This window comes from Rhincodon typus, chromosome 13 (genome assembly GCF_021869965.1).
Source record: "Rhincodon typus isolate 14 chromosome 13, sRhiTyp1.1, whole genome shotgun sequence".
Lineage (NCBI taxonomy): Eukaryota > Metazoa > Chordata > Chondrichthyes > Orectolobiformes > Rhincodontidae > Rhincodon > Rhincodon typus.
In genome coordinates this window covers 19,764,001-19,790,520 of record NC_063344.1, presented here as the reverse complement: position 1 = coordinate 19,790,520, position 26,520 = coordinate 19,764,001, and the positions used below count along the sequence as shown (strand labels likewise).

At 40.0% G+C, this 26,520-nt stretch overlaps 1 protein-coding gene and 1 long non-coding RNA gene across 3 annotated transcripts in view; both read left to right on the top strand.

The window, feature by feature from the left end:
* The first annotated feature begins 3,115 nt into the window (after positions 1-3,115).
* LOC109924030 (scavenger receptor cysteine-rich type 1 protein M130-like) overlaps positions 3,116-26,520 on the top strand; it is a 43,521-nt gene continuing 20,116 nt past the window's right edge. For both annotated transcript variants that reach the window (XM_048604382.1, XM_020524051.2), the window contains exons 1-5: positions 3,116-3,262; positions 11,480-11,791; positions 14,612-14,929; positions 17,967-18,281; positions 26,153-26,467. In XM_048604382.1, the coding sequence (XP_048460339.1) occupies positions 3,217-3,262; positions 11,480-11,791; positions 14,612-14,929; positions 17,967-18,281; positions 26,153-26,467 (1,306 nt within the window). In that variant the 5' untranslated portion in view covers positions 3,116-3,216. The remainder of the gene's footprint in view (positions 3,263-11,479; positions 11,792-14,611; positions 14,930-17,966; positions 18,282-26,152; positions 26,468-26,520) is intronic.
* On the top strand, positions 5,804-10,474 carry LOC125484688. The gene is made up of 3 exons (XR_007263517.1): positions 5,804-6,296; positions 9,120-9,176; positions 9,820-10,474. It is a non-coding gene; the product is annotated as an uncharacterized LOC125484688 (long non-coding RNA).

The window sequence follows — 26,520 nt, the reverse complement described above, 5'->3', positions numbered from 1 at the left end:
GTCTTCCTTTCTTACAAGCGCCTTGTATTTCTTGGTTCATACTGCATCCAACTGTTGAAGTTCACAAAGGGAATTACTCACAGCAGGGACTGCTTTCTCTCACGTTAGGCTGAAATTACTGAACTGGTTATTTCAGATCTGATTGAAATGAACACAAGAAGACATGGGTGGTCCAACATCATGCTGGTATATTAGCTTTAAATTACTTAAAATATTTAGATTAGAATTATTAGTTTATTGGAACTAATTACCAGCTTAAACAATTTTGATGTATTCAAAGAAGTGAGGCTGACATCCTTTTGCCTGTTGGGGACCCCTCAATAAAAGTTGGCAGTGGAGAGTTCAATTTCAATTTCCACAGCAACAGTGGTGAACCCAGTCCACTGTTGAAGTCCAATGAACTGCGCATAGTCCCCAACATCAACAGTATGCTGATTTGATGTTACATGCTGAATTTCCCCTTCTGTATACTTGTCCCAATCTTTCCTCTGTGCTTGTTCAAAACCAAGTCCGGGGTCACTGCAAAGTAGCCTATTGTCATGCCTGGGCAAAGACAACTTGTTCTCACATACTTTTCCCCTCTCCAGCAATTGCTCATTGCAATGTTAAGTCAAGACAGAATGATCTGGTTTGGAAGTTCCATTTTTGGTATCCGTCATGACACTTGCCATTTCTGATTTCTCTCACACTCATTCTATGTTTTGATCATCAGTGTCAACATCATTTCTCACCTGCAGCACTGCCCTCCTCCTTTGCTAAAAAAGTGACACTAGCATGACTCCTTGGTGCAACCTGATGTTCAGATGCTCTGTCTCTTCCTTTCATTTTCTGGAAACAATTATTGTTCAGTCAGGGGAACAACCTGGTTTAATGGAGTGTGCAGGAGGGAATGCCAAGAGCAGCACCATGCATACCTAAAAATTAATTGTCATCCTGGTAAAGTGACCAAACAGAACAACTTGAATGCCAACCAGCACAAGCAGCAAGCACTAGGCCGAGCTAAGTGAACCCACAACCAACAGATCAGATTGAAGCTCTGTTGTTCTATTACATCCAGTCGTGAATGGTGGTGGACAATTAAGCAACTCACTGGAGGAGGAACCTCCACAAATATCCATATTCTCAATGATAGAAGATCCCAATGCATCAGTGCAAAAGACAAGGATGAAGCACTGCTAGAAATCTTCAGCCAGAAATGTTGAGTGGATGATCTATCTCTGCCTTCTCTAGTGGTCTCCAGTCTTTATCCAATTCTATTCATTCCACATGATATCAAGAAATTTTTTGAGGCACTGGATGCTGCAAAAAGCTATGGATCCTGACAGCATTCCAACAATAGTACAGAAGACTTTTGCTCCAGAACTTTCTGCTCCCCTCCCAAGCTCTTCCACTACAGCTACAATGCTGGCATCTACTTGACACTTTGGAAAATTGCCAAGGCATACCCTGGACATAAAGCAGGCCAAATGCAATCAGGCCAATTACTGGCCCATCAATCTACTCTCAATCATCAGTAAAGTGACAGATGTCGTCAACAGTGCTGTAAAGCAGCACCTGCTCAATAATAATCTGCTCAGTGATGCCCAGTTTGAGTCCCAGCAGGGCAACTCAGCTCCTGACCTTTTTACAGACTTCCTTCAATCATTAACAAAAAGATGGATTCCACGTGTGAAATGAGAGTCACAGCCCTTGACATCAAGGTTGCATTTGACGAAGTATGTCAACAAGGAGCTCGAGCAAATCTAGAATCAATGGATATCAGGAGGATAACTCTCCACTGGTTGGAGTCCTACCTCATACATAGGAAGATGGTCGTGGTTGTTAGAGATCAAATATCACAGCTCCAGAATATCAAAGCATGAATTCCTTAGGGTCATGTCCTATGCACAATTATCTTCAGCTGCTTTGTCAATGACCTTCTCTGCATCATAAGGTCAGATAAAAACCGAAAGAACTGTGGATGCCATAAATCAGGAACAAAAACAAAATTGCTGGAGAGGCTGAGCAGGTCTGGCAGCATCTGTGAAGGAAAAATCAGAGTTAATGTTTCGGGTCTGGTGACCCTTCCTCAGAACTGATGGTGGCTGGGAAAACGTCAGTTTATATTCAGAAAATAGGGAGTAAACGATAGGATAGGGCCCAAAGAGAGAGAAGGCCAGTTGGACAGACAAAGGAGTTGCTAACGATCAGGCTGGGAGGGTGAATAGTTGTTAATGGGGAGTGTTAGTGACTAACAACAGGGGGTGTGTAATGGCAGGCTATGTGGTAACAAGGCCTGGTATGTTGGGTAGAGGGCTGGGACATGGGAGAGTTTAGGCCCTAAAATTATTGAACTCAATATGGAGTCCAGCAGATACACGGGAACACCATCACTTTCAAAGTCCTCTCCAAGCCACTCACCATTCGGACTTGTAAACATATCGCTCTCCCTTCAGTGCCATTGGTTCAAAATCCTGGAATTCGCTCCCTAAAGGCATTATGGGTCAACCTACAGCACACGGACTCTAACGTTTCATGAATACAATTCGCCGCTATTTGTCAATTACAAGTAGGGACAGGCAACAAATACTTCCCAGTCGGTGACGCCCACATCCCACGGATAAATAAAACAAAACTGACAGCACAATTTCTCCCTGTCCATCCATCTATCTAAGCATCAATCCAGCCATCTATCTGTCTATTTTTCTATCGATTTATGACCTCATAATAAATTGCACTTTATAGTTCAGTGGATTGGAACGCATTATACATCATCAGCATGTTGCTATGCCTTTCGCTGGTTATCCTTCGTCATACTGTAGAGCAGCTGGCTGTTTCTGTTCAGAATATAACTATATACTGTACACAATACTTATAACTGCATACAAACCCAAGAAATCTGCAGAAGGTGTGAATGAATTTGAACGTAATTAAATCCAATTCTCACGTTTTGTGAATTTGAACCCTAATCATGAAGTTAATGGGCCATTTCGAGGTCACAGAACGCCCTCCCCCAACGACATCACTACGGTTTTGCCTTAATTGGCAATTACATCTGTTATTGGTCCATCGGTTCTAATTCTATAGGCTAGTAAAAGAGAGATATTACTGGCAGATGTGGATTTCAGAGTCAATTTCCGCTGAATAACTCGAACCATTCAATTTTCTAATGCACGATTTCATCGTATGTCATTGATCGGATTCTCCTTCATATCACTGGAATAGAGTCGCCGTGAAATGCATCGCTTGGGCATGTTTGTTTTGATTCGGCTCGTTTCAATGGGTAAGTAGATCACTACAACACTTATCCAAACGCTGAAAAATGTCTTTTGCTACGTTCCAATCCATGGCCATTTATAAAAATAATGCTCATTTTCTTTAAAAAATTTCATGTTTTATTTTCAAACATTGGAATTTCAAATAATGGTGATCACTTCAAAGAGAGGTATAGGGAGATGTCAATTCTCGTCTTAAAATATATCTTGCCGCACTAAGAGGCTTTGGCTGGTTTCATGTTCTGTACGCTGATCATACCAAAGGATTCAAGAAACTCTATAGCTGATATGGAATTAAGCCGATACCAGTTAAAACGGACTGCAACCATTGTCTTAACTAAACACAAATTTCTGCTGAACAGAATTCTGCCATCTCAGTTAACTAACCATATTTCTTAATAATTCATTATAGGTTAAGATACTATCCAGTGGCTTAAATCCACCGATTATTGTAGGTTTTGATTTCAATGATAATTCACAAATGAACAGGATGAACTATATTCAAAACAACAATTTAGCATATTGTACTCTTCGGCAATTGTGACTGTAACTTTATGATTTCGATTTGGATCTTTCAGTTATTATTACAGGTTAGCGAGGATAACTGACAAATATATTGCAACTATTTATAGCTATTTATTTGGAATGATGCTCGAATACCGAGATTAATGAAATTTCAATTTGGAAATTCTGCCAATAACAGACAAGAAACTTTGCAATCAGAGAAATCCGAACTCAGTGGGAGTTAGACTCGGCGTAGCGTTAATTTTCTCTTCTTATCGGTTCGATCCAGAAAATGAAGCTTTAAACAGGACGATAAGGTTGAGAAATTTAAGTCAAAGCTTTGGCGGTTTCCGTTGGGAACTTTTTAATTAGTATTGTCTCCTGCGAGTTTCTGGCAACTATTTCTCACTGTCCTTTACGATTCCGGGACAATTGTGTAAAGTTCACTTTGAGACCTGGTGATATCGACAGCGTTTCAACACTGTCTGCAATTTCTGTGAAAATTGTGACCCCCACGACAGTCATATTTCCCGAAAATTGTATCGGTTCTGGCAGTATAAGATCAGCAATACTTGACAATATTTTGGAACAAGGCGCTGTAACAACCAAAATCTAATTTCACACATCATTTTACCAGAACATCCATAGGATCTTCTTTCACGTTGCTCCAGATTTGCATTAACCAATTGTGCTTATCTTTCCTCTGTCTTCTTGGATTAGCGAGGGTATGCCTTCACCCGCCTTTAAACGATTCTGGTTAAACGGTCAAGGCGTCCAATGGATCTGGGGTTAGTGGTGGTTAGTTACGTTGTGGTTAGTTATTTTCTGAGAAATAAAATACCAGAACAATACTAGTCCCTGCAGAAACCATTACTCACGCGGGATGATTAAATAATATCCTAGTGATGTCGTTTCTTCAGTTATGGTCTTTTACACTTTTTTGCAGTTGTAGCAGTTTTTTTTTCCGATATTCCATTTGTTCAAGCGTGACTGAAATTTATGGAAATGATATTAAAACGTATCGACGTGGCTTTTTTGGGAGCCGGCGCAGCAGTGAGGTGGGAGACAAGATCCTACAGGCGCGAATTTTCCAGCAAGGACGGAACTGGTGATATCAAATTGTGACCCATCAAACATCAAAAGAATATTGGACAGAATCCAACCCGGGCTGCAAATTCAATATTTTCAGACTGGCTATATATTGCTCAAGAATAATTTCACTCTTTCTCGGATTCAGTAGTTTGCCTTTTTAAAGTGACCTCATACATTATTTGCAGCCAAGGTGGATAAACCAATTAGGTTGAATTTTGGTCGGTGTTAGAGGCAAAGTACTGGCACGGACAAAGCATTCGCTGACTGGAAGATGGCAGAGAGTAAGGATGAAGGGGTCTTTTTTTTCAGATGGCAGCTGTGACGAGGGGAGTTCAACAAGGGTCTGTGTTGGTACCACACTATTCACGTTGTACATGAACGATCTGGACGATAGGCTTAGCGACTGATTAGGTTGAGGAAGCGGGAGGCTTGGACGGGGTAGGTCAGTGGGAAAAGAAGGCCAGATGGCATACAATGTGGGAAAGTGTGATGTTAGGCACTTTGGTAGCAAGACGAAAATATAATTTTCTGAAGAAGGGCCCCAACCCGAAACGTCAGCTTTCCTGCTCCTCTGATGCTGTGTACCTCCAGTTCCACACTGTGTTATCACTGATGTGATTCTTGTCAGTTTGGGTAAATAAAATTTATTTTCTGGAACAAAGAATCTCTGGACAACAACAGCTTCATTACTTTGTCGTAGTGAAGTTTGGAAAGTTGCTTTTCACTCCATAAGACCATACGACCATAAGATATAGGAGCAGATACACGGCCCATCGAGTCTGCTGCGCCAATAGATCAAGACTGATAGTTTCTCAACCCCAATCCCCTGCCTTCTCCTTGTTAGTTTTGATCCCATTACTAATTGTGATAGTTCGCTGATATGTTAATTGGGCAATCGATTTTCATACAAATTGCCCCTTTAACGAAATCTCGGGCTCTTATCGCAAGTCAGTTAGAGGCTACTTCTGAACAGGTAAAAGGATTCTTGTTGCTCTCAGTTCAAGTGAGCACTGAAGGAAGCATTACATTTAAAACTGTTTCGCAAGAGACTGAGAAATAACTCGATTGAAGGCGGGTTTGTAACGACCTCCAGCTAACATGCCCTCACTGAACCTAAAAATACGATTTCTCAGGATTCGCACTGCGCCCTATACCATTTCAATGGCATACGTTTCCTCAAAGATATTTTAAAATATGTCTTTGATGGAATTTAACGTGATATACTGAAATGTTGCAATTGCAGTACTCGTAACAAATTATTCAAGTTTCGAATTGAACATAAATCGCAACTTGAACCTCTTAGACGACAAATTCCTGATCGGTTCTCGCACGGGGAACTGGAAATTTTACAAATTCTTTCGAATTCTGTTTCCATTTGGGACTTTGACAACGCCGCTTGATAGCGTGACAAATACAAGCTGAATGGCAGTTTTAGATGAGCTTGAGGTGAGTACTTGAAGGACAATACTGCTAGATGTGGCCAGTGGAGACACTGGGATGAACTGAATGCTTTTCAAAGGAGCCACCGCAGATTTAACGCATTAGCGGCTTTCTCTTGCGCTTCAGCATTAAAGGATATTTGGAATCTATACTAGAAACTAAAATATCACGTCTGAAATTCTCCAATAAAGAGAGAGGGAACCCCGTACGACTGAGTGGTATTGGGTGACAGGATGATGAAGTACTGTAATGAATTGTTGGAAATTCATTCCCAAATCTCAGCAAATGGAGGAAGTGTTCATCAAAAATAAACAAACGTACGCTGATTATGAGAGCTCAGAGTCGAAAACCAACGCTAAATGATAGATCAGATTGGAAATTTCAATAATCAGGCGTAATTCAGTTAAACACGAATGATCACAATTTCCAGCAGTGAAGTAAATACCTGCAGTCATCAGATCTTTACAAACGTGATGTTCACGCAGCCCATTTTTTTGACCAGGGAGTTCACACTCCGGTAATAATACCCACATTGGGTGCGAGAATGAAAGACTTAAAGAGGCGAGCCACGATGAAACAATCAGTTGTGAAGTGGAACATAATTTATGGAGAACGAGAGAATGAGAAAGTGATGCACCCGCTTTACTAAGTGCGGTGGAGGGACTTCAAACGTAGAATTTCGGTCTCAAGTGGCCTCTTGGTAATTGCCATCTCTCTGGGCCATGAGGTGCGGTTGTCCCACAAATCTGCTGGTGTGTAATAACATATTTGAAGAGGTTAATTAAAAAAAGGAATATATACTATGGCTGTTACCAAAATGTTAAACTGCACAGTTGCTAGTGAATCAGAATTAGGGTCGCTATGAAATTTGTTGCTGCGCGCAGTCGGAGTGGTTGGAACCAATTAGACTGGATCTCCGCTCATTTTTCCGTCCAGTTGATTTTGGGTAGATAAAGGAAAAGGCTTTTAAAGCCGCTCCTGATTCATGATCATGCGTTTTTTCAACCTATCACAAAAGTTGAAATTTCCTCCGCTAAGCCAGAAAGTCTATGGCAGTGTTTGAACATTGTCCCGTCGACTGCAAATATAAAAAGGCTTAATTCTCTCAAACAAAAACTTAAATTGCTGGAAAATGCTCAGCAGGTTTGCCAGCATCTGTAAGAGAAATCAGAGTTAACGTTTCGGGTCCGGTGACGTTTTCTCATAACACGAGCTGAATGGCAGTTTTAAATGTACTTGAGGTGAGTACTTGAAGGAGAATACTGTGAGAAGTGGCCGATAGAGACAGATACACTGATGAACTAAATGCTCTTCAAAGGAGCTGCCGCCGATTTAACGCTTCAATGATTTTCTCCTGCGCTTTAGATTTAAAGGATATTTTGGAATCTATACGAGAAACTAAAATACTACGTCTGAAACTCCTCCAGTAAAGACACTGGGAGTTCTAAGGTAGGGTCACCGGACCCGAAACGTTAACTCTGATTTCTCTGCACAGATGTTGTCAGACCTGCTGAGATTTTCCAGCAATTTCAGTTTTTGTTTCTGATTTACAGCATCAGCAGTTCTTTACGTTCTTAATTCTCACAATGTTCCAGCTCGGAATATACTTAATGTGGGGATGATGATACCATTGCAGGGAGCTGCTGCTATCCTTTGCGTGGGTACAGAATGGATAGCAAAACGCTAGCGATCAACAAAATATTTTACTGAAAATTTAGTGGAATAATTATCGAGGTAATTTTGAAGTCGATGGATAATAAAATTGAGAGATTGTAAGCCAACTCGCTACACTAGCGCACGAAATTCAGAATAGATATACCGGAAGAATCTAATCACATCATCTTTGTCAGTATTTTAAAGAAATAGGCATACAGTTTTACTGCACGGAAAGAGGCCTTTACGAGCATCGGTTACCAAGCACCTAAATACTCTCGTCCCATTTTTCCAGCACTTGAACCGTAGCCTTCTATTCTGTGACGTTTCAAGTGTTCATCTAAAGAGTTCTTACACACTGTGATGGTTCCTGCTTCTGCCTTTCCTTCAGGTAGTGAGTTCCAGACGCCCACTGCCCTGTCGCAGAGAAAGTTCTTCCTTAATCCTTGGAATGTTAATTTTATTTCTCTCTCCCCAGATGACGAGCTTCTCCAGCTGTTATTGTTTTGTTTTGCAGCCAGCCTTCTTTGTTTTCTTATTTTCTTATTTAAGCAGCTCCTGCAGTTTCTAAATGTCCCTAGGACTTAGAAGTTTTATTTGTTTTATCAGTATTTATAAAATGCAATGACTGGTCCAGGTTATCACGGTGATTTAAGTATAATATGCAGATTTGTTTAAATTGAAAGGCAAAATTAATTTAGGTGCTAGAATAAAACATCAGTTACGGTTATTGAAAGTAAATATGTGGCTACTTTACGATCTCGTCCAACAATGTAATGTTTCGCAAAGAATGTGTTGGGGACATCATCATTTACTAAGCCCCTGGAATTTTGGGGTTCCTGGTCCTCTGGATGCAATTCGGTTAATTAGTGAGGTCCCAAAGAATCCAAAAGTATATTTTCAGTCATTTATACTTTTACTCATATTTGTTCCACTTATATCATGGTGGGAGATTAGGAGAAGTGTGACTGACTTTCGGACTAATTGGGAAAAGACAACCTAAACTGCTCTTTGAAAGATCTTACAGTACGGAATATTCTGTTTCCTGGTAACATTCTATAGTTCTATGAACTTTCAGTAGCACTCCTTTGATTTTCAAGTGTTCATGTTCAAACATTGAATGCTACGAAACTACAATTGCGAATATTAACAAACAAAACCACTTTTGCATTTCAGCCTTAACAATTCAACTTTCCAGCGAAAATGCATCAGTTGAAATTGTGAATGAAAAAGGTAAAGAGTTTCCACATTTAGAGCTAAATCCAACAGTGTTACATTTAAAAGGGATAAATCTAACCACTTGAATTGAAATTAAAAAAAGTGGCTTAAAAGATATAGCCACTCATCTCATTCTGTAAACAAACACACAGCCATTCACTCTGGGCATTTATATTTGCTGTCATACGTATTTAAACATTTAAAATAAATGGAAATTACTCACCAAATAATAAATAGAACCAGAGTGATTACACTGTTTCTGAATGATATCGTCCCCATTAAATATTTTTGTCTCCTGATACAAATACGCAGGATGAGCAGTTTGGAGAAATTTTTAGGTAGCAGCTTAAGTTCACAATATCTTGGATTTTTACAACATACGACAATACTTTACAGAATGTGCGTTACACTTCTCTTGGGTGGGATAGGCATGTTACCCATTAATTATGAGCCATGATTAAGACGAGGCCTTGATGACAATGCCCAGTTTTGGTATGACAACCTTATTGAAATAATATGAAATAATGTAATGAAGGACATAATTTATTGCCGAGCCAGCCTTTGGTCTCTTGAACATGAAAATGGTGGAGTGGAAGCTTGAAGAAACTAAGTGCATTTTAGCCTCATAAAATAACAACTTTTTTTTTTCTATATGCAGATAGTCACATATAAACTGCATAGTGGAAGAAAATGCACTCTAAAGTTTTATGAAGTTGGATCATGTTTTGTTTGGTGTATGAAGTCCAAAGTAACCAACAGCTAGAACTCCTTGGGCTCCTTGGATAAACGTCAACAGAACTCATTGCCGTGACTTGAGCGATGTATCAATAGCTTTGTTATGCAAATAAAGTGGGGAGCAATGGCAAACATTGCCTGGGTATATCTTGCAATCTAACAGCGTAGCCTTTTATAAGAGGCTCAAAAAATCATTCACAACCCTCGAGGAAAATATGTCCTGTCAATGTATTCATGATCTCTCAGGCATCTTGAGTGTAATCAAGCATGAACTTTGATCTACATTACAATCGTTAAAAGTGGCCTCAAATCGGTCAACATTTTTTTGTCACAACATTCATTTCAAAGTATTATACTAAAGTCTTAATGTCTTATAGTGTTAAAGCACAGAAAGAGGCCCTTCAGCCCATTGTCGCCGTTCAGTCATCAAGCACCAATCTTCTCAAATCTTTTTTCTCAGCTCTTCGCCCGTAGACTTGCACGGCATTTCAAGTGTTCATGAAGGTATATTTCAAATAACGTAATGATTCCAGCATCCAACATCATTTTTACCCACCACCCTGTGCGTGAAAAATATTTTCCATAATTACACCCTGATCCACCTTAGATCTATGTTCTCGAAGAAGGGATAAAAATATTCCCATCTGCCTTTGTGTCGTTTGTAACTTTGTAGGCATCAATGGGATGACCACCCAACCCTTACTGTTGTAAAGAAAATAACCCCAGCCCACCTAGTCTCTTTCATAGCTAAAACACTGCAGCACAGGAAACATCCTGGATTTGCAATAATTATTAAATATTGTCAATTATACTAAGATTCATGTTAAGAATTGTTTCCAATCCTTCAGCCATTAAACTGATGACCATAAATGTTCACCAAACTGTACACAATTACTTCTCTTGCCTTTCAAAGTGACCGTGGTCGAGATTGAGCACTTGACGCCCCTAGTATCCACTCTTTGAGATTTTACAGCAGGGAAAGAGGCCATTCGGCCCATCATGTACCTCTTATCAAACATCCATTGATTCTAATCCCATTAAGCACTGGATCCGTAGTGTTGCATGTTACGTCATTTCAGATGGCGAAAAAGAAACGTTGTTTCAGTAATTCTGCCCATGACAAAAACGTAATGGGATTTGTTAACGAATCACTGAGAGTGGTTGAACCAAAATCTGAGCATAGCAGCATTTTGAAACAAAAAAACATTAATGCACAAAACAACCTTAATAATCTGGTGAATCAGTATAGAGGTCAAGTCGCCATGGACCATTGAACTTCTGTCTAAATGGAGTGAGATGGCTAGTAGCGGTTTAACCTGAGCGTCACCACGTGTCAGGTGAGGGGTGAGATTGAAAAGGAGAATTCTTCACGGTAACCTTAGCCAATGCAGGAATCAAACTGCACCATCACTCTGCATCGCAAACCAGCCGCCCAAACAACTGAACAAAACGACTCGGATGAATCAGTGCAATTATTGTGTTAAATTATAAAGTGGCATAGAATTATTCCAGGGCCCTTACTTTCCGTTCAATTTTGGGAGCGTTTTGCAAAATTAATGCATCTTCCCTTTGACTTTTAACAGAGCTCAGAACCCCCAGGTTGGTGGGCCCGTATGCACCATGTGTTGGAAATTTGGAGGTTTATCACCGAGGTCAGTGGAACTCCGTTTGTAGTAGTCGATGGGATTCAGCTGCTGGACAGGTTGTCTGCAAGCAAATTGGCTGCGATTCTTATCACACAACATCTGCAAATTCCATTCCACAAGAAACAGGACCTGTGTTACTGGATAAGATTCAGTGTAAAGGAACAGAATCTTCATTGTCCGAGTGTACACTCAGTCCTTCCGGCCAGCAGACGTGCGAAACTGGAATGAGTGTAGTTATCTTCTGCAAAGGTATTTATGAATTGCTCATTGATGTTGAATATTTCTGTCCGCATACTTTATTAACTTATATGGGAATTAGTCAGGAAGATGTGGGGAAATCTTTAACTTTGAGAGGAATCTTGTGGATGCGACTGGTGTCTCAGCAGCCGACTGGCGAGCCGAGAGATCAGCGCTCCCTCTTTCAGTCTAGGCGGGGGTACAACAGGCAGTTTTAGCAGGAAGCCACATGGAATTTATGAGTCTTCTCTCAGAAAGTTCGTCTAACAAAGCCGGCACTTATTACCCATCCCCAGTTGCGTTGCGTGAGTGATGTTGAGTTACATTTTTGAACAGCTCCAGTGCATGTGGTTGGGGAATTGTTGTTATGTAACTTAAACAAGTTGTAAAGAGGGAAGTTTCAGAATTTTAACCCATGACTGTGAAGATAGTGCGATATATTTATAGTTCACTGCAGTGCGTTCGTTGGAGGTGGACTTGTGGTTGGTGATGCTTCCATGTATCTGTGAGCTTTCATCTATATAGTAGCAGTTGCGGGAAGAAAAGGGTGGACAATGGGGAGTTCGGGCAAAGATTCGTTTCCCAGCGATAGGGTTGGGGTGAGGCTTCCCCTGTCCAATGTTCTGTCCCTTCATCAAACTTTAATTGTCTTCTAATCGTCCAACTCTTGCTGAACTCTTGAAGGTAGCACTGCCAGGAATGCCGCTTTAGTGACAGGATGTTGGGTTCATACCAATGGTGGCGGATGTGTCTCTTTGCTTATACGTCTCATTCTGTTCCTTTTTAAACTTTTACAACTAATAGCGATACAATAACTGAATAACTGGCAATGCAACACACATGTATCGAGGACGTTGCAAATTATACCCTACAAAGATTGAAAAAGAGCCGCTTCAAGAGGCTTGAATTTACGTACAATGTTTATTGCTTGTAGTGTCACGAATCAAAATTTGCCGACGCCGGCTAAATCGACCTGTGCTATATGAAGAGTTGATGCGTTTACCGCTTCGGAAAGCGGGCCCCAGATCGCTTTTTTTTTCTCAAAGCTGTCAGCCACCTCTACATTTAGCAAGGAATCTACGAGGTCCTCCAATACACTAAACCCGGCTGAAACTCTTAAAGTGAAATGGCAAAGATGTACAATGCTCAGTTTTAAATGGTGACAAATTAAACGCCAATATAAACTATTCAACAGATACCGGAAATAGAAATGAACGGGTTCTATGTTCTTATGGGACGCTGGGGAATTGGGGTAAAGACAATCGATTCCAGGTCATCAAGAACTGGTCGTTGAGCAAGCGGGGCTAGATATCCAATTAGGACTTTATATAAAAAAAAATTCGCTCTTTCAAGAGACGACAGTCATTGACGAAGGCAACATTTCTTTATCTCCTTCCGTTCTCGACTCAGCCGCAAGGCTGACCCACCGCGTCTCAACCTCCACAAGGGCAAAAAGACAGGTCCTGATTTACCATAACCCAATGGAACCCCTTCACCTGATGAAGGGGCAGCGCTTCGAAAGCTTGTGATTTCAAATAAACCTTTTGGACGATAACCTGGTATCGTGTGACTTTTGACCTTACTTTAACTGCTGCAGGTCATCTGCAAGAAACTGCATCCAAACATCAAAATTGGTGCCACAAGATTTCTAATGATCTCATTCAGGCAATCAGTCTTAATAAATGTATCTTAACTTCAGCTAACAAGCTGGAATCCCATCTTCCGATATTATGATGCCTCAGGGAGCTGGAATTGCTCTTGGATAGTGTGGTTCAACCTGAAGGAACACCCGTTTGACTGGTTACATCATGTTTTTTTTCTGTGGTCAGGGACAGAAGAATACGAATGAAAGATTTTCACACAACATCTGGCGTTGGTCCTTCTCCAAACAGCCTCTTGTACTGCCGAACAAAGAGTAGTACAAATACGACGCAATCTGCTTCAGTAACTTGTTTTTTTCAAAGTTCAGAAATTCCTTTCACAATCCTTGTTTTTAAAACTTCCTTTTCCCATTGAGACCACAAAAATACAGAAAAATGAAAGCAATGAGACAGTCCTTACATTCCTCTCAGTTTCCCGGAAAGAAAGCTAGTGGGGATAAAAGGAAAGCTGGCAGAATTTATTATTCGGACAGCGCAGTACTGGGAAAAAAAAATAACATTCCTGGTGTTGTTCACAGGATGCCGGTGTGGTGGTAGTACCATGATCAAGAGCTAGATCATATTGTCTAGAGCAAAGGAAAAAATGTTTGCTGCAGTCTCCAGATCACCAACTTGTAAACATGTGAAGAAAAATATTGGCATGGAAGTTTTTGAGAAGGGCAAGAATTTTAGAGGGATATAATGGGAGGGAGCACTTCAGTTAACCAATTACTTGTGATAGTCATAGTCTCACGGCTAAAGAAGTGAAAGAGTTCATAGAGTGTATTCAGTTGAATTTTCCACAGGATAATGCCTTCAGTTCACCTGGAAAGGAGGCATTCCTGGACTTGGATCTTGAAAATGTGATGGGCCAAAATAATAAAGCACTGGAATTAACAGGATTCAATGATTTTTCTATCTTAACTTTTATGCTGCTTTTTGAAAACTACATGGGTCAGTCCAGAGTAAGAGAAAAAAATCTCCTGTGGGATAATAAGAGCAGACTTAATATAGATAAGTTGGAACAAAATATTGGCAAGCAATTAATGGTGCTATTGACAAACTTCAAATGATTGAGTACATCCCAGAAAAAAGAAACATCAGAGCTCTTTTTTTTTTCGGCCAACATGTCCAACTTTGGTACATCAGAGTTAATATTATTGAACTGAAACTGCATTTTCTCATCTGGCAGTGGAGCAAAATGTGATTCTGGAGGATGGAGGTAGCCCATGTGCTGGGAGAGTTCAAGCTCGCAATTTTGGTACATGGATTATCATCTGTGGTCGAACGTGGGATATGAATGATGCTCGTGTTGTGTGTAAATACCTGGGGTGTGGTGACGCTGTATCAGCATCAGGGAACTCTCAGTTTGGAAGTGGCATTTGGCTTATGCTTAACTATGAAGTTGGCTGCAATGGCAGTGAGGAAGATCCCTGGAAGTGTGAATTGAAACAGCTGGCTCACAGTAATTGTTCCAGAGAAACGGAAGGAGCTGGTGTCATTTGTTCAGGTAACTCTCTTGTCTTAAACACTAAAAAACATGTGGGAGGCAATATCACTCCTTGACACAAATTAAATGAAAACTTACATTGTAAAATAATAAAAGTCATCTCAGTCAGATTGAAGGGTCCATGTTTGCAAATAAAATATAACTATTGTTAACGTGTTACAGACGGGCAAATTGTGCACATTGCCTTTCACACAGAACTTGAACCTGCAGTCCTTCAATTGGAACATGACCAAGAGGGACAGTCTTTCACTAATAAAAACTCTCAAAGAGCAGATACTGCCACTATCTTGACAGTAAAAGCCAGCAGAAAAACTAATTTTAAAATACTTACAAGCCACAAGAAATTTCAGTCAGAATATTTCTGCAGAAACATGTGGAGACTGAACAACAGAGCAAATTATGTTTCCATTAAATAGCAGTAAGTATAGCACAGCAACTAGAAATTATGCATACAAAGTTCAACCCAAGTATTTACAGTTGCACATTGCTCGGGCATGATTAACCACTGACTTGCATAATCATCTCCAACTTGGTCATGATATAATGCCATTCCAAATATGTCACGCTTGCTCTTGTCCAAGGCAGATCCATTGCTCATGGAATACTGAATCTGCATTCATCACCGTTTCTTGAAATTTTATTTTGTCATTGGTAGTTTGTAATTGCCTTGCATTCTGAGAAGCAGAGGACAGTTCTAAAGTCTACCCATCGGGAACAAGAACACAATTCATGCTGTTGGTCTCATTCTGAATGGCATACTAGTTTTGAAGCCAAATGAGATAACCTATCCATTTCCCCTATTGTTATTGTATGCAGCTAAATGTTTGGAAAATGAATATCTAAAAATCATGTCCTAACAATTGCAGAGGGCATGTTTTTCTAATTGCATATTATGGAAAAATGCCATTGTAGTTATGATTTTCTATACATATACAGTACGTACAAGCATATGAATGGAGAAACTTGGAGTAGGAAAAGGTCACTTTGTTCCTCAAACTTGCTCCTCCTTTCAGTAAGACCATGATTGACCTGATTATTTCACATTTCCACTTACCCTGTTATTCTTTCAACCCTCTGCTTATCAAATGGCCATTGTTATGGACTAGACAGACCCCATCAGAATATGTCAGAAGGTAGCCTAGACCATAACTTTATCTTATTTTAAAGGCAAATATAGTGCTGTGTGCCAGATGCAATTCAACTGGTCAAACTACTTGACGTTAAGCTGAACACAATTTATTCATACACTATAGTTAAAATACAACTAAAGAAAGAACATCGGATAACTGTATTTGAAAACTTAGAATAGATACAGTAACTATTACTAATTAACTGTTCCAATATACTAATGTGGCATAAGCACAAGCCTTGGCAAAAAGGCAAAGTCAGAAACAAATTGTCTCACATGCAATCCAGCAGCAGCAGAGAGAGAGAAATATCAAGCAAAAACTCAGAGGGTCACATCCAGGAGACGTTTCCTGCAGCTTCCAACCATGTTGAGATGTCAATAGCAACTGATTCTGAATCTCAAAGCTAAAAAACTAAATACCAGAAATCCTGGTCTATGAGTGCTGGCCACAGCCATCCAGGCTCCTTCTCTCATTCCAACTTTAAAAGAAAACCCAATGTCTCCCAAGCTGTTTACTTTATGGCTATGCACTGGCCAGCTCAGTGTCTCTGCCTTAAAACCTCTCTTTAAAAAAAAAAACCAGGACAAAATACACCTCTTAAAGTCGTGGCACCATCATACTATCTACAGCTGTTTTGATGTATTCAAGGGCTCTGCTTTCATATTTTATTTCTAAGGCCTTAAAATTCTCTGCGAGAATACAAGTTCTTCTAATCTTTGTCATAAATAGTAGACACCTTGTTCGAAAATAATGAGTCATAGTTAAACATTGTAAACAGAAAATATCCTTTCCAAATCCACCATCTGAAGACCTCTGTGATCTTACAGGTTCAGTCAATTTCCTCTAACTCTTCTAAACTCCAGTGAATACAAGTCTAGCATGTGCAAATTTTCCTTATAACACAACCCAATCATTTCAGATATTGGGCCAATGAGTTTTCTCTAAATTGTTTTAGAAGAATTTACATCTTTAAATAAGTGAAAAGGTTTTTCGGATGTGCACAATATAGTTGAAACATAACCTTCATATTTTTTCCCTAAAATTCCCCTAGCACTAAACAATAACAATCTAATTGTTTTCCTAATTACTTGCTGTATCTGCAAGATAACTGTTGTAATTCAGGCAAACCTTAAACAGAACCTTTCACTGCGTTGGTAGCCTCATATTGAAGTGCAATCTTTTCTGTTTTCAGTTCTCTGTCTTTTGTCTTTTGCTCCTTCCTGAGTCTCTATTCCAGTTTCTTAAATCCTGTTTCTCTTTTTTCCCTTAAGAGCAAATCTTTTCACCCCATTTTCCATTATATTCAGTTCCAATTTCCCTTCTGTCATCATCTCAAACTACCTCATTTATTTCACATGCTTAAGCTGTTTTAACTATAACTCAATTACAACTACTTCTGATGATTCATTGCTTGGAGTGCCTGATGTCTCTATTGTTTTTCCACTGAAAGGGTGATCTTTTTACATTTTATTATCAGATTAAATTCCAAAAGTCCATGGTAAACAACCTAATCCCCAAGGAATGTCCAAAAGTTCAATTTTCCATTTTACATTCCAAAAAGTATAGTTCTAACAATTTGCTGTAATGCAGTTTAATAGAGAATTTGCAGAAAATATGATGTTAGATTTGGAAGCCAGTCAAATGTTAAAATTAAGGATTCTAATAGACTTGGAAACAAAATAATCTTGCTCACCAGCGAGTTTGTTCTGTAAGTCATAAATATTAATGCCCAGGTGAAGATTACCAGATGGGTAATCTAACAAAAATGGTCACAACAGCTTCACAGTAAGACGGTCCCAATGGAAAGTAACAACGCTTATACCATTTTCGGCACAAGATGACTAACTACTGAGATCTTCACTTACCACTTTTGGTAAAAAAAAATCCTTATTGTTTTAAAACAACAGACCACAAACAGCCAAGACTTGTTGGTGGAACAGATAGATGCTCTGGAAGGTTGGAAATCCAGAAAGGAGAGACTTGGGGCACTGTGTGTGATTCACACTGGGATTCATTGGATGCCAGTGTTGTGTGTGCGTCACTGAAATGTGGAGAAGTAATATCGGTATTCAGTGGAGCTCAATTTGGAGAGGGCAGTGGTCCCATCTGGCAGGATGTCTATGAATGCCAGGGAAATGAGACGATTCTCTGGTCCTGCCCAACTACACAAACAAATCGAAAGAACTGCACGCATAGACATGACGTCAGTATTATTTGTTCTGGTAAGTGTTTCATTCTTTCTTATCCTTGCTTTCAAGTGAAAGATAGTTTAAAATCTGACCATTTTTAGTCATAGATTTGCAGCATTATTTTACCAAATCTTAACCATGTATACAGGAAACATAGTTGACTCCTAGTGTCCGATCCAGATTGCAGTTGCCTTTTCAATATCGGTCACTGGATATAACATTGTGGTATCACATTCCTCTCCTCATTTATTGAGTTTCAAGAGCCCACTGGGTTAGAAAATTCCAATGATTCATGAACTTCTGAGTGGTCACCAAGTACTTACCAGCCAGGCAAACACCATATCTACATTGGCCCTGTATTGTGCTGTCACAGTTGTCAAAGTATCAGAGATCACCTCTCGTTCTTTGAAAGTCTAAAGAATACAAGGACAGTTTCCCAACATCTGCCTTATAAGACAATCCAACTATAGAAGGGATGTAGTTGTACTGGAAAGAGTTCAGAAAATATTTACAGGAATGTTGATGTGATTGAAGGGTTTGCGCTATAGGGAGAGGCTGAATAGACTGGAGCTATCTTCTCTGGAGTGTCAGAAGCGGAGGGGTGAACTTAAAGAGGTTTATAAAATCATGAGGGGCATAGAGTCATAGAGATATGCAACATGGAAACAGATCCTTTAATCTGACTCATCCATGCTGACCAGATACCCTAAATAAATCTAGTCTAATTTTCCAACATTTGGCCCATATCCCTCTAAACTGTTCCTATTCATATACCCATCCAAATGCTTTTTAATTGTTGTAATTGTACCAGCCTCCACCATTTCCACTGGCAGCTCATTCCATACACTCACCATCCTCAGCATGAAAAATTTGCCTCTTAGGTCCCTTCAAATCATTCCCCTCTTGCCATAAATGTATGTCCTCTAGTTTTCGATTCCCCCACCCCAGGGCAAAGACCTTGTCTATTTACCCTATCCATGTCCCTCATGATTTTATAATTCTCCATGATGTCACCACTCAGCCTCAGACGCTCCAGGGAAAATAGCCCCAATCTCTTCAGTGTCTCCCTACAGCTCAAACCCTATAACCCTGGCAACATCCTTGTAAATCTTTTCTGAACCCCTTCAAGCTTCATAACATCCTTTGTATAGCAGGAAGACCAGAATTGAACACAATATTCCAATTGTGAGTTAACTAAAGTCCTGCACAGCTGTAACATGATCCTCAATGAAATGCCCAATAAAGGAAAGCATACCAAACGCTTTCTTCGCTATCTTATCGACCTGCAACTCCACTTTCAAGGAACTATGAACCTCAACTCTGTGGTCTATTTGTTTAGCATCACTCACCAGGACTTTGCTACTAAGTGTATAAGTCCTGCCCCAATTTACTTTTTGAAAATGCAGCTCCTTCCACTCATATAAATTAAACTCCATCTGCCACTCCTCATCCCATTGGCCCATCTGGTCAAAATTCCCTTATACTCTGAAATACCTTCTATGCAGTCCACTATAGCTCAATTTTGGTCTCCTCTGCAAGCTTGCTAACCATACCTCCTATGTTTACATCCAAGTCATTTATATAAATGACAAAAAGCAGTGGACCCAGAAATTGTGGCACACCGCTGGTCACAGGCCTCCAGTCTAAAAAGCAACCTTGCACCACCACACACTGTCTTCTACCTTTGAGCCAGGTCTTTATCCAAATAGTTAGTTCTCCCTCTGTTCTGTGTGGTCTAACCTTGGTAAACAGTCCACCACGAGGAACCTTGACGAATGCCTTATTGAAGTCAATGTATATCACATCCGGCACTCTGCCCTCATCAGTCCTTTTTATTACTTCTTCAAAAACCTCAACCAAGCTCATGAGACACGATTTCCCATGCACAAAACCTTGTTGAGTATCTCTAATCAGTTCTTGTCTTTCCAGACACATTTAAATCAGATCCCTCAGGATTCCCTCCAACAACCTGCCCACCACTGATGTCAGACTCACCAGTCTATAGTTCCCTGACTTTTTCTTACCAACTTTTAAAATAGTGACACCACATTAGCCAACCTTCAGTCTTCTGGCACCTCGCCTGCGGCTAATCAGTGATATAAATATCTGAGCAAGGGGCCCAGCAATCACTTCCTTAGCTTCCCACAGAGTTCTAGGGTGCACCTAATCAGGTCTCGGAGATTAATCTACCTTTATGCATTTTAAGATGCCCAGCACCACCACCTCTGTAATATGGACAGTTTTCAAGATGTCACTATTTATTTCCCCAAGTTTTCTATCTTCTCCACAGTAAACACTGATGAAAAATAGTCATGCAGTTTCTCCCCCATATCCTGTGGCTCCACACATAGGTGGTCTTGCTGATCTTTAAGTAACCCTATTCTCTCCCTAGTTACTCTTTTGTCCTTAATGTATTTGTACAATCTTTTTGGATTCTTCTTAACCCTATTTGCCTTGTTCCCTTTATGACCTCCTGCTTTCCCTACTACATTTATACTCTTCAAGGGAATCACTCCATCTTCTGCTGTCTATATATGACACATGCTTCCTGCTTAATCTTTGAACCAAATCTTCATATCCTCTAGTCATCCAGCATTTCCGACACCTACCAGTCATTTTCCTTCATCCTAAAAGGAACATACTTCTCTGGACTTTCGTTATCTCAGTTTTGAAGGCTTCCCATTTTCCAGCCATCCCTTTACTCCTGAACTTCCACCAACACCACCGCACCACCTCCTCCCCTGGCAATCAACTTTTGAAAGTTCTTGCTAATACCATCAAAATTGGCCTTCCTCCAAATTAGATTTTAACTTTTAGATCCGGTCTACTCTTTTCGATCACCATTTTATAACTAATAGAATTTTGGTCAAATGCATTCCCCCAGCTAACATCTCAGTTTCTGCCCTGCCTCATTTCCCAAGAGTAGGTCAACATTTGCATGTTTTCTGGTAGGAACATGCACATACCGAATCAGAAAATTTTCTTGTACACAGTTAACAAATTCCTCTCCTTCCAAGCCCTTAGCACTATGGCAGTCCCAGTCTATGTTTGGAAAATTAAAGTCCCCTACCACAATCACCCTATTATTCTTACGGATAACTGAGATTTCCTTACAAACATTTTTCTCAATTTTCCGCTGAGTATTGGAGTGTATACAGTACAATCCAAACAAGGTGATCATCCCTTTGGAACTTCTCAGTTCCATCCAAATAACTTCCCTGGATGTATTCCCAGGAATATCCTCCCTAAATACAGCTGTAATGTTGTCCCTAATCAAAAACACCACTCCTCCTCTTCTCTTGAGCACCTTTTGATCCTTCCTGTAGCATCTATACCCTGGAACACTAAGCTGCCAGTTCTGCGTATCCCGAGCCACAACTCTGTAAGTGCTATGATATCCCAGTCCCACTTTCCTAATCATGCCCTGAGTTCATCTGACTTACCTGTTAGGCCTCTTGCATTGAAATAAATGCAGTTTAATTTATCACTCCTGCCTTGTTCTCTACTTTGTTCCTGCCTGCCCTGTCGCTTTGACTTATTCCTTTTCCCAGCTGTACCTGTCTCAGACTGATCTCCTTCCTCACTATCTCCCTGTGTCCCAACCCACCCACTCTTCCTAGTTTAAATCCTCCCGAGCAACTCTAGCAAATCTCGCTGCCACTCTATTAGCCCTCTTCCAATTCAGGTGCAATCCGTCCTTCTTATAAAGTTCACTTCTAGCCCAGAAGACATTCCAGTGATCCAAAAAATTGAATCCTTCTCCCCTGCACCAGCTCCTCAGCCAAGCATTCATCTGCTCGCTTGCTCCTATTCCTACCCTCACGAGCTCATGGCACTGGGAGTAATCCAGATATTACTACACTTGTGGACCTATATTTTAAATTCCTGCCTAACTTCCCATATTGTCTGCTTAGAATCTCATTCTTTTTCTTCCTCTGTTGTTAGTTCCAATGTGTACAACAACTTCCTGCTGGTCCCTCTCCCCTTTGAGAATATTCTGCATCCTCTCCAAGGCATCCTGGCTCCAGGGAGGCAACACACCATTGTGTTGTCTCACTGTCGGCCACAGAATCATCTGTCTGTGTCTGTGACTTGAGAGTCCCTGATCATAATCGATCATTTGGAAACTGGCATACCCCGCATTACATTACAGCCAGTCTTGGTACCAGAAACCTGGCTGTCAGTGCTACATTTCCCTGAGATTCCATCACCCCCTACATTTGCCAAAACAGCATCCTTGTTTGAGATGGGGATAGCCACAAGGGACTCCTGCACTACCTGCCTCCCTCTCCTACCTTTCCTGGAGGTCACCCATCTTCCTGACTGTATCTTCCATTTATCTCCCTCCCTGCAACTGCCATGCATCACACCCCAGATGCTGTAAATTCCTCATCACTTCCAACTGCTGCTCCAACTGATCCATGCAATCCGATAGTTTTCACAACCAAAGACACTTCCTGCAGACGTAATCATCAGTAACATCGAAACTCTCTCTAATCTCCTACATCCAACAGGAAGGGCACATCACTCTCTGCTAAAGGCCGTCTTTGCACCTTAACAATCGATAGACCAAGAAAATAGCACATTCTTACCACTCTAAAAATACTGCCCCAGGCTAGCTTAGTATCTATGTTTTTATATTTTTAATATTTCATCAAGAGACAGATCTCAATTATAGCATATAATCAACAAAAATGCCCACGCTCTTAACTATTGTAGATTTACAAAAGAAAAGCAGAAAGATTACAGTTTAAAAAGCCACTTTGCTGCTCCCTTGGTGTGAGCTCACACACACAGGTTTTTCCAAGGTCAGCTGTGATTTTTGTTGTTTGTTTATTTTTCTGAGATCCAACTCCAATGTCCAGAGTTACTTGAAAAGAGACAGCAAAATCAGCAGCTGCGTGGTTTACTGCTGGGCCAGACAGCAGTGTAGGATTCTTTCTCCATTTGGATCACCATGTGGTCACTGCATTTGTCTGTCTTCCGCCTTTATAAAGTGCCATTGTTTTGATCTTTTCTTTCCCCAAAGTTCCAAAACATTGCAACAGCTTATAAAACAGTAATTACTGCTACTAGAATTCGAGGAAATCGGTTCTAACACTGAAAATACCTCAAAAATGGAGCAGCTCTTACAGTCACAATTCTTTTCCGTCCACCATCTTGCATTACCCAGAATCCTTGATGGATCTGGTGAATAGCCAAGGTCTTTATCCCAGGGAAGGAGAGTTCAATACGAGACAGCAAAGGTTTAAGGTGAGCGAGGAAGGGACCTGAGGGGCAACTTTTCATGCAAAGGATGGTGGCACGTATGGAATGAGCTCCCAGGGGAGGTGGGGGATGTGGGTGCAATTATAACATTTAAAAAGCGTATGGATAGGTACATCAATAGGAAGGATTCTGAGAGATATGGATCAAATACTGGCAAATGGAGCTAGATCAGTTTAGGACATCTGGTCAATGTGGATGAATTGGACCGAAGGTTCCATTTTTCTGTATAATTCTATGACTCCATGACTTTATGATTAGTTTATTGTACCTTTTGCACTACCTCTATGGCTTGTGTATTGTTCCTTTGATAAGCAGATCAAAGATTAACACAGAGTGCTAATTATAAGTTTTTATAATATTGCAGCAAAACATTTTTTGTCATATATTAAATTCCCTTGCAATAAAATCCAAAATACCATTTGCCTTCTGAATATCGTACTTCCTTTTTTGTGACTTATGAATAAGGATCATTTAGTTATCAACACTGCGCAATATCCTAACATTGTTTTCTGTCTTTCTTATCAAATAAGTATTCCCTTACTGATGTAGACAGAAGAACAGAGAATAGGAAGTTGGTGCAGATTAAAAACAATTCTGTTGTTCTTGTCTTCATGGAGGATGATGCAGAAATGTTTCTCAGAAATGGTAGGGGACTTTGAAAATGGAAAGTCAAAGAAATTGGTATTAATCAAAAGTACTACTTCACTTCCTTTTTTTTGTTTATCCTTCCTAAATGATGAACATCCTTGAGCATTCAGTTCCCAGTCTAAGTCAGCCTGCAATCATATGTCATTATATCATACAGTTCTCTTTATTCACAGCTTCAAATCATTAACCTTGTCAAGAATGCTTTGTGTATTCAGAGAGAATCTCTTTTCACATTTTTCCACAAACTGATTCTAATAAATGCCATTTTAACATTGTTTGTCAAATAATATTGCTGAATATTTTCTTTTTCCAACAATCAGTTATTCTTCCCTTCATTGTGAGCTTCCTCTCAGGATTCCATCCAAAAGACAAGTTAATTTAAAGACTGGCCAACAGCAGCAAAAAAAAAATGTCACTGCCAGGATAGTAGCCCTGATTATTATAAGAGGAAAACACCAATGTTACACAGATTACATCTGCCATAGAAGTACTGTCCCCATGCCACTGGAATCTGAAGCCTTTAATTGTCCATAAGCACCTTTAATAGACAGAGACACCTAAACTTCTGTTGAGATTAATGCTTTTGAAGTTCTTCAGTTAATTATCTTTCCTAGCTCCTCAAAAACCTGTTTCCTCGACTTCATCTCTCTTCCTATCTAATGCTGTTGGTACTAAAATTGAACATAACCCCCAACTGTTCACGTTCCCCTAGAATAATACCCCTTAATAATAATAAAGCAGTCACTCTGTGCCACCTTTGCCCCTAACACCATTGAGGCAACATATCATCCTGGTGTCAATTTATGGGTAAAGAAATGCTTGGTTTTCCCATTATTAATGAATACACTGTCATCATGGCTTTTCTTCTCTTCCTTCTCCTCACCTTTGCAGCTGAGCCACTGTAAAGTCAGGGACTTGGTTTCTGTGTATTCTACAGAATAATTTTCATCCTCATCAGTATCCAAGTGCAAAACTGCTAGCAAGTGGCACTTGTTCAGTAGAATAAACCTGCACTACTTCTGCAGTTCTCATAGACTTGCTATTGGTAATCCATTAATTTATTGCATGCATATTCCAAATCTGTAGCATAACCATCTCCCATCTCTGCATAACAGTTGCATCACAATGGCAGCGGCTACTACTTGACTCCTGATACCAGATCCATATCTTCTGCAGATGCTGATATTTCCTGCACGTGTAGTTGTCTAGAACACATGATGCATTCATGACTTGCACATACTGCAGGATGCATATTCAATTTGACCAAAAAGCCTTAATTTTACAAAGTTTTCTTTAGGATTAGAATAACTTGACAAGCAGCTTCATTCTCTGTTTGAAAAAAAAAGAAACAAATATCAAGGAAGAGAAAGTTAGAAGAAAAGAGCACCTCTACACTTCCCCTTCATTAAAAGTGTTGACTTACCAATCTCTCAGCTTGACACATTATTGCTGTGGTATTCCTTGGAAGTTGCACTTAGACCCATGTATTTACACTACAACAGATGCAGAGAAAGTCAGCTCTAGTCAAGCTACATCAACGAGATAAAACTAGTTAATTAACTAATTGATTATGACTTGTTTGTATCTGTATAAACCTGACAGAAATTTCAATTTTACTTGATTAGTAAATTTCATTCAAATGGTACATGCAGACAAGGCTAGGTTTGCTTTCAGAGATAAGACCTTATAATTCATTCATTCAGCAAATTCTGAGCTTCTCACACAGTACAAGCTATATGTACTTCAACAAGAGTTACAACAGCTTTTCTAAAGTAACCCCTGTTCTTTCACTGTGGCACTGCAGTGTTTCACTGGTGTGATAAATGAGAATATTTCGGGTCACCATGATTTGGTCCTTCAAAAGATTTTCACTCTTTTTGTTTTCTTGTTTGAATGATTCCTTTTGTCTATACTTTAAATTTATAAGAGAGAAGTTTATCCAAATGAATGTAAATCCACTGTAAAATGTTCATTGTTCTTCGACAAAGGACAAAGGAGACCACGGTTAGTTGGTGGCAGTGATACCTGCTCAGGAAGAGTGGAGATAATGTTTGAAGACACCTGGAACACAGTATGTGATACGTATTGGGATTTACAAGATGCAGCTGTGGTCTGCAATCAACTTGGTTGTGGGGCTGTGATCTCAAGTCCAGGAGGTGCATACTTTGGAGAGGGAAATGGGCCTATATGGAATTATATCCACGTTTGCATTGGCAATGAACTCCATTTGACTGACTGCTCGATTGCATCCTGGGGAAACCATCAGTGCACACATAGAAATGATGCTAGTGTCATCTGTTCAGGTAGGGATTGATTCATTGTCAAATACCAAATATTCTGAAAATGTTACTTATTT